Source organism: Thunnus maccoyii, chromosome 17 (genome assembly GCF_910596095.1).
Source record: "Thunnus maccoyii chromosome 17, fThuMac1.1, whole genome shotgun sequence".
NCBI lineage: Eukaryota > Metazoa > Chordata > Actinopteri > Scombriformes > Scombridae > Thunnus > Thunnus maccoyii.
The window spans coordinates 3,746,318-3,759,704 of NC_056549.1; the positions used below are offsets into that span (position 1 = coordinate 3,746,318).

Consider the following 13,387-nt stretch of genomic DNA (forward strand, 5'->3'; position numbering starts at 1 on the left):
AAGTTTTTATTTGCTGTAGAGTTATCTTTGGTATTAGTGAGCATTTACCTCCTCTGGCATCCCTGTAATATTACAAGTTAATCCCACTCTTCATGTCTGATAATGACGTAATACTTCACTTGTTATTTTCTATTTCCTACAATAATACTATAACAGTTTTTTTACTATAATACCACAATAATGTACTCACACATTCACTAAAAGGCTTCTTATCATTGTATTAATTCGTTATCAGATTTCTGTGGTTCCTTTGACAATAATTAGGTTAATTTCGCTTGATGTCTCTACCCAGTGTGCACTGCGGGATGTCTGTTATGTAAAAGACCCACAGCATGTTAGCTGTAGCTGGTGGGTTAAGTTGTATTGATCCTGCCTCTCTTACCTTGTTTTATTGAACTTACAAGCGCACGCATACAAACTAGAAATCTCATAACCGCCCACAATCCTCAAGAAACACTTCAGGAATGACAGAAATATCATAAGGTACAAACTTAATTAATCAGCTTTACAGGCACTTAACGTCCTTAAAAGAATATTAGATGAATATAATCAATAAACTCTTTTAACTACAGACATCATCGGCCCATCTGAGAGTGTAACAGTATGTTAGCAGGATGTTGTAGGTGAGTTCTTGTGAAGCGTGTATGTGGTCTCACATTGACAGTTTTGTATCTGAATCAGGATTATTTGTGAATCACTTTGCACTAGAGGCAAAATCCACTCAGTTCAATGTAGTCATGACATGAATTCGATTAATATTTCCAAGGCATCAAGATAAGAGGTTTTAGGAAGGAAAGACTGTTATATCTGTGTGTGTGTGTGTGTGTGTGTGCAGGAGTTTGTTGGTGTGTGAGGACTGCTGCATATTCAGCTCCACACACTCACACACGTAGAAACAAACAAAAACACACATTTAAGAGCCGCCGCTGAGCTCTGTTCCTTGTAGTTTTTGCATGAATGAATGTTGTCGTATTGATCGTCAACACGCCGTGACCTCTGACCTCCCTGTAGTATGTAACGCTGGTGATCCAGGAACTGAAGCTTACCCAGCTGCTGTTCCTCTGGTTAAAATGCAAAATGCACATCAGTTGCAGAATGAAAGCTTTCAGAGAGGTGTGAGTAAACAGCACACAGAATAAACACACACATTACAGCGAGACCACCTGTGGTCCAAATCATGTGCTGCAACAAACTGAGTTTATGTGTGTCGGCGCTTACGATGTTGAGATGTGAGCGCGGCGAGGGACGGGCAGGCGGAGCTGAGGTTCAATTATAACCATCAAAATGATCAGTTGATGCTTGTTTAAAGAAGCAAAGAGTTGTTTGTGACTTTAGAGAAACTCATTCAATATTTGTGGAAAAACAGAGAATCCAGTGAGTACAAGTGTAATTATTACATGTCAACAAAGCTCTTAAGACATCAAGGATTCTTAAAGAAAAGCCACACTCGCTTTAATTTTGTATGAGTAGGAGGTGTTTTTCAAATGGTGGATAATTCAGGCATTGAAGCTTAATCTTCTGTTGCTCTCATTGTAAGTTGACCTGGATAAGATCCTCAGCTAAATGCCTCAAATATGAAATTTGAAATGTAATTAAACTACTTTAGTTGAAGCGGTAGAAACAGCTGCATCCACTTAGCTGATCAGGAGACGTAGAAGGATAAAAAAGACCGTTGTTTTGTGTGTGTGTGTGTGCATTTGTTCTGTAAGGTTTGAGCCTACAAGCTAATGAGACGATCTTTGCTCATTCAGCAGGACAGTCAATATGTGTGTGTTTGTGTGTGTGTGTGTGTGTGTGTGTGTGTGTGTGTGTGTGTGTGTTCTCAAGTCAGGACACACATGCCGTAACACACCTCGGTTAATACCCGCGCCAGATACAGACTTGCCAACTTAATCCTACAGTTTTTCACACCCGGTGTAAAACTGTGAGATCTGTCAGCAGGTACAGACCGCCTAGTATCATCATTACCATGCACACAGACTGTTCCTATCATAATAAACGGAACATAAATGGATTCCTCTGCGGTGTGGTGTAAATTATTAAAGCGTGAGTTAAAACATAAGCATCAAGGAAGTGATACAGTCGTAATTAGAGAGAAGATATTTGAACCGAAACTGAAACTTTCTTTGCAAAACAAGGAAGGTCTGTCGAACTGAAACCTGGTGTTCTTGTGCATATTTGATGGTAGCTGCTCCTTTAAATGCAAAATATACTTTGTGTCCTTTAGCTCAAAGGGTTCAACAGGGTCTGTGCAGCCAAATATTTAAGACTGTGTGTGCAAGACGTGTGTAGTTGTAGTTTTGTAGTCTATCTGATTATTCAACCAGCACCACTCCAACCTTTGGGGCTGTTTTCTCCTTTGGGAAGCAATAAAACAGACCAGTAATCCAGCGTAGCTCTCAACTCCTGACATTGACATCAGTGACAAACAGCACTCGTTTGCAGTCTTGTCTTTGACCTGTTCAGCTGACTCCACCTTCATAGTTCCTGCCTCATCATTCGGCCTCTTTCTGACTAAACTAAGCATCTTCTTGTTTTTGTCCTGTTACCACCGAATCTGATAAACTGCGAAGATCCGGGGAACTAGACAGATAACAGAATAACAGTAAGTGACATCTTTGATTGAGACATAATTCTTTTGTGCACAACTAGACAGCAGCACAGAATGATCATGTCGCTTTTAGTAATTTATTGCTGTGACTTGTGACTTTTTTATTGCTGTGATGTTGAAACGGATGTTGGAAAGCAGTTCTTGCAGAGGCAGAAGGAAGATTGTACATGCCAGAAAGAAAGGAGGATGCCTGTGTGCAGAGGATCAATGAACTGCTCAGCATTTTCTTATTTTTTTTTTTTTCTGCTTTAGTACGCAACTGAAAAATTCTCTCCTTTTGATGCACGTCTGGGAAGTCTACTGCATAATATTGATACTACTGGCAATCGATGCTCGCTCCTGTGTGAGTGCATGCTGTACACAGGGGTTTTTTTTTGCAGTCTTGAGGCCTTTATTTGACCAACTCCTCTCTGATAGCATCATTAAGTCCTGAGTTCCTAAAGAGGTTTCTGGAAAAGGTCAAAGGAAGGGGCTAAAGGTATATCGGCTATAAGTTTGAGAACTTCTGCAAGAGCTTCTATACAATCTCTAATCATAATTGCATGGTAGTAAAGATAAGAAATGTGTAGTTTTTTTAGTTTCTTAGATGCAAACGTTTTGGAAATGCAAGGTTTTCAACCAGATGCAGGCACACGTTCCTGCGATTATGCATACTTGCATGTAATCAGATGTTGTTTACATGGGCTCTTACCCTCATTACTGGCCTAATTACAGTATAATCACATTATTAATGTGCATGTAAATGTAGCCTGTGGTTGTGTTGGGCAGCCTGCAGGTGAGAGTCTGCAGAGGTGTGTAAATGTGAAACAGGTTGTAGCTCTGAACACCTCTAGTGGATTAATCTTCATTATGTTGTTAAAAACAATCAGCAGGTAGTTGTTTTTTTCCGCTAAAGTCTCCTGTATGTACACACATCTCTGCTATAAAAATCTTCCTCTTCAGCTCTGAATGTATGTAATAAATGTGTGTGTGTGTGTGTGAGTGTAAGCCAGGACCGGGGATGTGTGTTAGTTTTGTCAGCAGTACTCATGGCACCGTGCGCTATTCAAATGCTAATGCAGAATTCCCATTCCTCACAGGATTAGCCCGCACTCCTGTTTACCTAGCAAGACTACTTCCTGTACAAGGAATGGTACTCACACACACACACACACACACACACACACTATGAAATGTTTATATGCAGGATCACACCCTCATCTGCATGTGCACACAAGATTTTCTTGCACAGAGCCTCAAACACACATACACACACACACTGAGAAAGCCTTTGGAGAGCCTTTGAAGCAGGGTGGTTGGAGTGTGCCTGTGTCCTCAGGCAGGTTGGCAGGGGGTCTTTATGGAGTTTGTGCCTTCAGAAGTCCAAACATGAGAGGAAACAATCTGTTGGTTCGTTGAATACTGAAGGACTCTCTCTCTCTCTCTCTCTCTCTCTCTCTCTCTCTCTCTCTCTCTCTCTCTCTTTTATCTCCCGGGGGCAGATGTTTGATCAGAATTCAAGCAGGATGCTCTGTACGACGGACCAGACTGTGAAACTACTGGATATCATGCAATTTAAGGAATTAAAATGAGTTTCTGGAAGTTTGCCTTTAAGTGCTAAGAGTATGGTCGTAATAAAACTATTCTTGTGTCTCAGCAGATTTTTTTTTTTTTTAGCTCTTTTGCTTCATGTACTGTAACACTTGACACTTTGGGTTGAATTGTGCCAAAGCCAAACTCCAGGTGATGGGCGGCCAGATGTTCAGCAGCTGCCTGCTGCTTTGGTGTGTCAGGACTCAGCTCCTCAGACTCACTTTAACATTAATATTAATGCTTCTTTTAAAAATGTGTTTTGAGATTTAAAAAGGAAAGTATCACCTTATGTGCAAGGATATATAAGGAAGAACTACACCAATAATAAAAGTGCCGCCTGCACTGACTCCACAAATTAATTTAAATGTCAGTTTAAATACACGCCTGCAGACATTGATGTAGTTTTGAGATCTGCAACTAAACCTGAGCCAGATGGGACTGATGGGTTTGTCGATTGGGGTTCAGGCACATTCTCACATTCAGGGTGCAGGTTCAGGTTTGTTCTGGTCTAAAATATGCATACGACTATTAAACATGACATTTTACTATAAATATTACTGCCAATTAAAAAAAATGACACATTGTGATACATACTGATGATTTTGTCTTTGTGTGCCTTAACTCCACACGTTGTCACAACTTGTCAGCCAGGGTTAAATAATGGTTTTTGCTGTGTTAGATGGTTATTGATTGTGAGAGCTTTTAACTGTTGTGTGTTCTAGTCAAATCAGAGTGGTTTTAATGACTTACCGGCTTATTGTTCTGATTGTGTGTTTTATCAGAGAGGAATTTAAAGATTTTATCTCGGTGTTGTGTATATTAAGGGAGGGTGACTTTACTTTTGTTTGTATGTCATGATTTTCAATGGTTCACTGATGATGGATGAAGATTGATAAGATGGTAATTAGTGTATCAGCATCTGTGTGTAGTTGTGTGCTTAAGAGTGACGGAGAGATAAAGAACAGAGGAAATGGAGAGAGAGAGAGAGTTTCATGTTGAAGTATCAGGAAGATCAGATCCTACCTGTCTGAACATGCAGCACAACTCTTGTTACAGGTTCTTATAATATCACACACTGACTACTGCAGCTCCTTACTGGCAGGTCTCCCCGCATGTATGTTCAAAGCTCTGCACGTCTGGTCTTCAACCAGCCCAAAACAGTATATCACTCCACTGTTCATATCCCTCCACTGGCTCCCAGTTGCTGCCCACATCAAATTCAAAACCCTGACACTCGCTTACAAAACAGCAACTAAAACGGCTCCCGCCTACCTGAACTCCCTCATTCAGGTCTACGCTCCCTCCTGCTCACTACGCTCTGCCAATGAAAGGCACCTGGTACCACAACAGGGCCTTAAGTCGCATACCAAACTCTGTTCAATCCGCAGAGTCCCTCTAGATCTTTAAGAAAAAGCTAAAGACCCAGCTCTTTCATAAACACCTCCGCACCTGATGGACCTGGATGGAAAAAAACATGTCATATATATATAAAAATCTGCTTCTATACACTCCTACCAGACCTGAACGTAGCTTTACGGCTCTCATTCGTTTATTCTCTCCTGACTAGTTTCTTGCTTGTGTTGTATTAAATCTCATGTGTACATGGTGTGGATAAAAGTGTCTGCCAAATGAAATTGTTACATTGTAATTGCAAAGTATTGACTTCATGCTGAAACATTGTGGTAGCTGCCGGGCTCAGGCTTGGATCAATCAGGCTCAGGTACAACCTCAGACCAGTGCAAATACTGTATATGAATATCATTTTCCATACAACCTAAATAAAGGAAAACATTCTTAGTCGCAGAGACAGACAGGTGCTGTTCCTCTTAGGGTTAGGGATAGGACTGGGTTAGGGTTAGGACTAGTGTTAGGGTTAGGGCTAGGGTTAGGAATAGGGTTATTGTTGGGTTAGGGTTAGGACTAGGGTTATGGTTAGGGTTAGGACTAGGGTTAGGTTTATGGTTAGGACTAGGGTTAGGGCTAGGATTATGGTTAGGGTTAGGACTAGGGTTAGGGTTATGGTTAGGACTAGGGTTAGGGCTAGGGTTATGGTTAGGGTTAGGACTAGGGTTAGGGTTATGGTTAGGACTAGGGTTAGGGTTAGGACTAGGGTTAGGGTTATGGTTAGGACTAGGGTTAGGGCTAGGGTTATGGTTAGGGTTAGGACTAGGGTTAGGGTTATGGTTAGGACTAGGGTTAGGGCTAGGGTTATGGTTAGGGTTAGGGTTATGGTTAGGGTTAGGACTAGGGTTAGGGTTAGACAGACAGGTGCTGCTCCTCTTAGGGTTGGGGTTAGGGCTAGGGTTAGGGTTAGGACTAGGGTTATGGTTAGGACTAGGGTTAGGGTTAGACAGACAAGTGAAAATGAAAATTTCTCACATTGTCCAATCTCTTCTTCCATATTTCCTTCCCTGTGTGATTTCCAACATGTGTGAGATGACGAGACTTTGAAGAGATCATACATCAGTTACGTTATGAATTGGCAAAATAAAACTCTCTTCTATTCTAATCTATTCCTTTATTTTCTCATTTTAGAAACGGTAAACAATTTCCTAACTCATATATCTTTATTGCAACTTTTCTTTACAAACAGAACCTCTTATTTCCATTTTTTACTTTCTCTCAGTTTCTCTCTTTCTTTTCTCGAGGAAACAAGATCGATGCTCCAATCACTGTGCTCGCCTTGTGTATCACAACGCCCAATCGCTCCACAATGGCACGAGGCAAACGCACACAAAACACCCTACGCTACACACATTTACACACACATAGACACACCGCATGTACACACACGCAGTTGAAATTATTCATTTCCCCATCATATGAAATGCAGTTATTGTTCCTTTCTCCTTCCCTCTCCCTATCAGGAGGTATTCACATGGACAAGAGGAGAGGGAAATGAGTTTTCAGAGCGGCTATAACCAGCTCCCAGGGAGGGAATAATAATAATGTTTTATATGAGGCTCTCTGTACAGCAGGGCCCACAGGTTGGCTAACTAGACTGGCCTCTGGCACCGGGGGCCTCATTTGTGAAACACTCTCACCGCCGGGGAAACGAACCCAGTCCGTGGTTCAACAGCTACAGCGGCTGATAAATCACAAAAGTCACCTGCCAGCTTTGCCGTTTTACCAGCCGGAGTGCATCGATTTGAAGAAATGCACAAAATCACCAGCACCACTTTCAATAATTCAACAGTTGTATTTTACACAGTGTTATGTGTTTGTTTTTTGTGATAATTGGTGTTGGCAGCAGAGTTGAAATGGCAGCAGTCCAGCCTTTTAAAACACATAAAAAGGTTATATTAGCTTAAATCTGAATGGACTATGGGCTTCCAGACATGAGAAATGTCACTAAATGGTGATTCGATTGATCTTAACAAATTAAAAAATACATTATTCAAACATTTCATTTTTAACAGGAAATTGATTTATTTAACTCTCATTTACCTTTTACTATTTTTTGTATATTTCATCTCCTTAGATTTCAGTTTTGTGTTAAATCATTATCTTCTTTTATTCAGGCAAGAGTTTCCATTTTTTCTCATCTGTTAGGACAATAAGGAGGACTTTGCTAAATTCTTGGACGGTATTAACTTTTGCATGTATCAGCTGTTGTTGCTGCTTCCAGCAGCAGATTCACAGTGAGAGTGTAGTACTCAGTACTCTAATTTAAAAACCCCTCTTGTGTTTGTTAATTTCTGTATGAGATGAGTTATAGTACTGATTCATACTGTCACTGGGAACTCAACAGATCTAAAACCACTGCCAGAAATCAGACTAAAGGCAAAGATAATGAGTTTATTGTAAAGTAACTGTAAGAAATGTTGACTTTAGTCTAGAAGTCACCAAGAACTCTATGCTTGATAAAAATGTTGGATAAAAAAATCACAGCAATTCAATTACACTCAGCAATTCAACAAAGGCATGAAACAAAACTCCAACTATTATTTTGAAGAGGTGAATAAAGCTTTTTCCCAGCAGACATTTAGAGTTGTTATAGCAGGAACAGACACTGATAATATTAATGATGACTCTGTTGTCCAGTTAGGTGTCTGTCAGCCAGCATGAGCAACACCAGGTCCCTGTAACAGACGCACCTAACCCTGATTAACCTTTTTTTTTTCTTCAGTACTTTATTGATCCATGTGGGGAAACAGACCCTCTGCATTTGACCCATCCTACACACATACACACACACACAATGGGCAGCCGCAATGCAGCGCCCAGGACTCCAGTTCTTATTGCCAGAGCCATGATCAGGAGCACTGACAGTATTAACGCTAACATACATGTCTTTGATGGTGGAAGGAAACTGGAGCACCCGGCTAACACCCATGTAAACAACATGCAAACAGCCGCTGTTTGAACCCAGGACCTTCTTGCTGTGAGGCAACAGTGCTACCACTGAGCCACCGTGATGCCCAAACATTAATTACACCGGTGCCTTTCCTGCTATGACATGTCAACAGGCTGTGAAAGAGGCATACAGATTGTTTCAACAGCAAGGTTTGATGAAGATGCCAAACAACGCACCAGGGAAATGATGAATTTATCCCTCTAACTGTGTCATTATTTTGGTAATAATTGTAAAACCGTGTGTAGTGAATACATCCATCTGCTAAGGGAACAAACTACATATGTACATGGCGTCCATTATTTACATCTTCTTTAATTGGTTCAGATCAGTGACAAATGGCAACTCGTTCACCTGGTAAACACATTTTAGTCACATGATACTTTGTAGAGCTTTCTGGGATTTAACCAAAACTGATTTGCAGCCGTTGTTTTAGGCTTGTCAGTAGTCAGTGCAGCACTAGTCAGGAGCAGCCGACACTCTGGAGGTCAGAGGTCAAATATTACCAGACAGTAGAGTAGATAGAGGTTAACGCCGGGGGATGATGGAGAGGTGCTCGATGTGGAAATGACAGATGAACTGCAGCGAGTTCATGTTTTGCTCCTCTGTGGCTTTCAGCTAAATGAACAGTTGCTCTGATATTATACACAGACAGGCAATTTGCAATCACCGTGTCGCTGCCGCATTAAGAAGCACGTTTCTCACAAAAGCTCGAGAAAGTGTGTTTTGCTTTTTTTTTTTCCCCTCTTCATCCGTTTCCTCCTTTATAAATGATTCAGACGATTCAGAGAAGAAAAAAAAAAAAACAGCAAGAATCAGCATAAGGAGAATTTTTTAAAGTTGAGGATGCGGCATAATCAAGCATCTTTGACTGCAAAATTATCCAAGTATATTATGTGTGCGTATGTCTCTGTCACACACACACACACACACACACACACACACACGGAGAGATAAACATAAACACAGGCATGGGAAGGCTGAAAGCAGTTGATAATTCTAGTTTCAAGGATGGCGTCATGCAGGCTCGGCCAGACAGTGTCAATAAATCATAACTGTGCATGTGTTTAAATTACACACATATATACGTATTTCATTTATGTTATATTGATACGAGTGTCAATTTGTGCACTACATATGCACACACACACATGCACACATACACACACATTCAATGCATATAGACTATCAGTAACAAGACATGCACTCACTCACAACACATGCTTTTTTTACACTACAGTGTGCGTGTGTGTGTGTGTGAGGGTCGGCTTTCCACAGTGGCCAGATTTTCAAAACAAACTGTTTAATAATCGAGTTCAGGCATTTAGGAGAAGTCCTCCAAATCTGTCGGCCACTTACGCAGGCAAAAAATGAGAAGCTGCGCCCGATTGAGACCCTTCTCATCAGTAAAAATGCAGCACATTAAAAAAAAACCCTGTGTTTACATCTTCCTGACAGGTGACCTCTTTGGATTGTGTGAATAATGACTGTCTTCTCTAATTACAGTCGCGTGAAGAAGCGTGATATTCTAACTCTCCCGAGGAGGAGGTCAACGCCGGTCTCTTGACCATGACATTTTTTTTCAAACTTTTTTTAAATTTTTTTTTTAGTTGCCTAAACTTATCCAGACATTCACCACGAATGTGTCTGATCAGAAAAAAAATGCTTGACATTCACCAATGACAAGTCTACTAGCGACCTAATGTGGAGCGGAAGTACTGTTGCTATGGTAACCTGCAATTTAATACACCTTGCTCACAGATTTAGAACGGTAGTTAAACTGTTGAATGGAGCGATGCTCGAGGTGTCCTGAGTAAGGATGTGTATCTGTTCCTCCATACTCTGATAACAAAAAAAAGATAAATTTGTAACCATATGTACGATGTGGAGCAATTCAAAGCTACAATTTAATTCAGCCAATTATTTCCTCAATATTTGATTAATATGACAGGAAATGATGTCTGCAAGGAGGATGCTGCTCACTGGGTATCTCTCTGAATTTAGTATTTTCATTAACGGTGTGAATAAAACACCACATGGCTTCAGTAGGCACGAGGAGTTGGGACCAGTTGGAAGTAGCTGCTAAGCGCTAATCGTGTTGATTGCTCCTCTTGGGAACTTTACTGTCTGCACGTGTTGCTTTCTTAGACGAGCAGTGAGGTCGTTAGGTTTGAGCTAGAAGGAGAGGTACACGGTCGAGCCACATGAATGCACAGAGAGACAGAGTTACTCGCAAAACAGTTTTTGTTGACAGCCGTATCGACTTTCTGAATTTTAATGCAGAATTTGGGTCGGATCTGCGGTTCTGTATCGAGCCGGTGTAGCCGAACCTCTGACCTTTGTGTCAGTTTGCTGATTTGTATCGGTTAATCTTTACAGTCGTAGTCCTGAGGATCTGAACGCGCTCCTACCAGTCAATCACAAACAAGTATTCTCAGTGGCCACAGTGTGAATAATATAATTACACATCAGAGTTTGGAGGGAAGATAATTCAATTTTCAATTCAGTTTTATTTATATAGCACCAAATCATAACAAAAGTCATCTAAGAGCACTTTTCTCATAGAGCAGGTCAAGACCGTTAACTGATAACTGATTATTGACCTGTTGCATGTAAACATCTTCTCTGATATCCTGCTTTAAACCTCATTTCTACCAGTAAGTTGGTGGTAAAGGGAGTGAGTGTGTGTGAATAGGGCCGTTTGTGTAAGTGTGTGTATGAGTGTGTGTGAGCTGGTGTGAAAATTGTAAGTCTCACCTTGATGCACGTAGGATTGAGCCATCAATCTAGTTTATAGAGAGCGGAGGGTAAAATGAGGATAAAGGGAGTGGGGGAGAAAGATAACAGAGAGAGAGAGAGAGAGAGGAAGAAAGGGTGAACCAAAGAGAGAAGTCAAAAACTGAGAAAAAAGAAAGAGCACAAAGAAAGGAAACAGAGAAGAGGAGAGCCAAAGAAAGGGAGGAAAACAGACAACAGCAGTGAGAGAAAAGGAGGACAGACTGATAGAAAGGTAGAGAGAGAGAAAGTGAATATGGGATTGAGAGAGAATAGAAAAGAAGATAAAGGATAGAGGCAGCACAAAGGAGTGTGATGCAAGATGAGAATGGAAAAGAGAAAAGAAAGAAAATGATAAAAGATGAGAAAGAAGAGAAAAGAAAAGAGAAACATCGGATCATGGTCACATTTGGGGACATTACATAGACTTACATTCATTTCCTGGAGACTTTAACCATAATCACTACTTGCCTAACCATAACCACTAACCCAGAAATCTGCTTTTTCCAATTGGGGACAAAAACAATGTCCCCAATTAGACAAACCGTCCTCAATTAACTGGTTTTAAAAGTCTGAAAGTAGCATATGACACACACACACACACACACACACACACACACACACACACACACAGAGCAGTGAACTAGTTTAAAGCAGAAAGAGTACAACCTGTTTTCACTGCAGCCAGTCATTTGTGCTCAATGTGTCACTGCCTCTGTGTTACTATGCGCTAGTATCAATACTCCTATACAGCTGTATGAGTTGTAGTCTGGAGTTGAAATATCAAGTCACTTAGCAGAGGACAATCCTTCATGATTCACTCAGTTATGAAGATGCAGCCTTTAGGTTTGTTTTATCAGTTGTTATATTACTTTGTTTGTCAGTCCCAGACGTTCTGGATCTACCTCCCGGTGCCCAAAGGCTGCATAAATATGCAAAAAGAAGAACCCAATAAAATACATTCTGTCCAATATGTCAACGGCTTTGATGTCAGGCAGATATGTTTTAACCATCATTCCTACTCTGGTTATGAGAACTCTAAAACTTCCTCGCTGAGATGTAGAGAAACTGTGACATCACTGATAGATATGATCACTAAAACCATGAAAATATGACCCAGGATTTTATTTACATGTGATAGCCAACCCTAGTAGGGCTGTAGTCAACCAAAGAAAATCTTGGTCGACTGAAATCATACATAATCTTCAACTAATCGATTAGTCGCGTGAGGGGGGAGGGGGGGGGGGGGGGCACCCAAACACCCAAACACCCAAACACCCAATGTATGTATGTATTCATCCTGGAAGGCTACTGGTGTAGCACTTTTTTTAGGATGAGAGCATATCGACCAATTAATCGACCAGTCAACCAGTAGACTACAGCCTTAAACCCATGATGTGTTAACATCTAGACATTTTAATTAATTCAGTCTTTGACCTCACTCGAGATGATGAGGTGACATTTATACGACCTTTGAGCGTTTTCCTTTCAAAACTTAAGATAATTAATAATCAGAGTCTGGCAGTCACTGACTTACTGTATTCATCTTTAGCAGTGTGTCTGAAATCACATACTAATGTTAGTACACTTCCGTGTAGTACACTGTGTACACTATGTACTTAATTAAATAGTGTGCAAATTTCAACAGGGTAGTGTTGTCTCAAATCAAACATGGCTGTTGTGCACAAGCAAATTAGCAATAGCTAGCGTTAGCATTTGCGCTACCAAAGCATTACAGACTGCTACATTAACCCAATAAACATACTGATGGCTTATATCTGACAACCGTATAGTGGTGCTTAGTGATAAAATACACATGTATAACTTACATTTGTATAATGCGGTGATGTTCACCGCAGTTACAACATCCTCTGCCGCCATTTCCGGTTTGAAAATCGGTCCCTCCCCTTCTGCTACGTACCCAAGATGGTGACCATTGAAGACGGGAAGCGTCCATAGTTCCACTCACTCACTCACAGTGCACTGCATTTCCCATAGGCTACTTCTCAGCGTGAACGCACTTATGCCCTCAAAACTCAAGACTTGAATCTTTTTCTTTTTTTTTAAAGTCTCAC

The 13,387-nt window shown here is 40.8% G+C and overlaps 1 protein-coding gene across 3 annotated transcripts in view; it reads left to right on the forward strand.

Annotated features, from left to right (window-relative positions):
* galnt14 (UDP-N-acetyl-alpha-D-galactosamine:polypeptide N-acetylgalactosaminyltransferase 14 (GalNAc-T14)) overlaps nucleotides 1–13,387 on the forward strand; it is a 199,483-nt gene that overhangs the window by 7,560 nt on the left and 178,536 nt on the right. The window contains exon 2 of one of the 3 annotated variants that reach the window (XM_042390140.1): nucleotides 1,755–1,766. The exons of the other annotated variants lie outside the window; for them this stretch is intronic. Coding sequence (XP_042246074.1) covers nucleotides 1,755–1,766 — 12 coding nt within the window. The remainder of the gene's footprint in view (nucleotides 1–1,754; nucleotides 1,767–13,387) is intronic. 3 annotated transcript variants of the gene reach the window in all.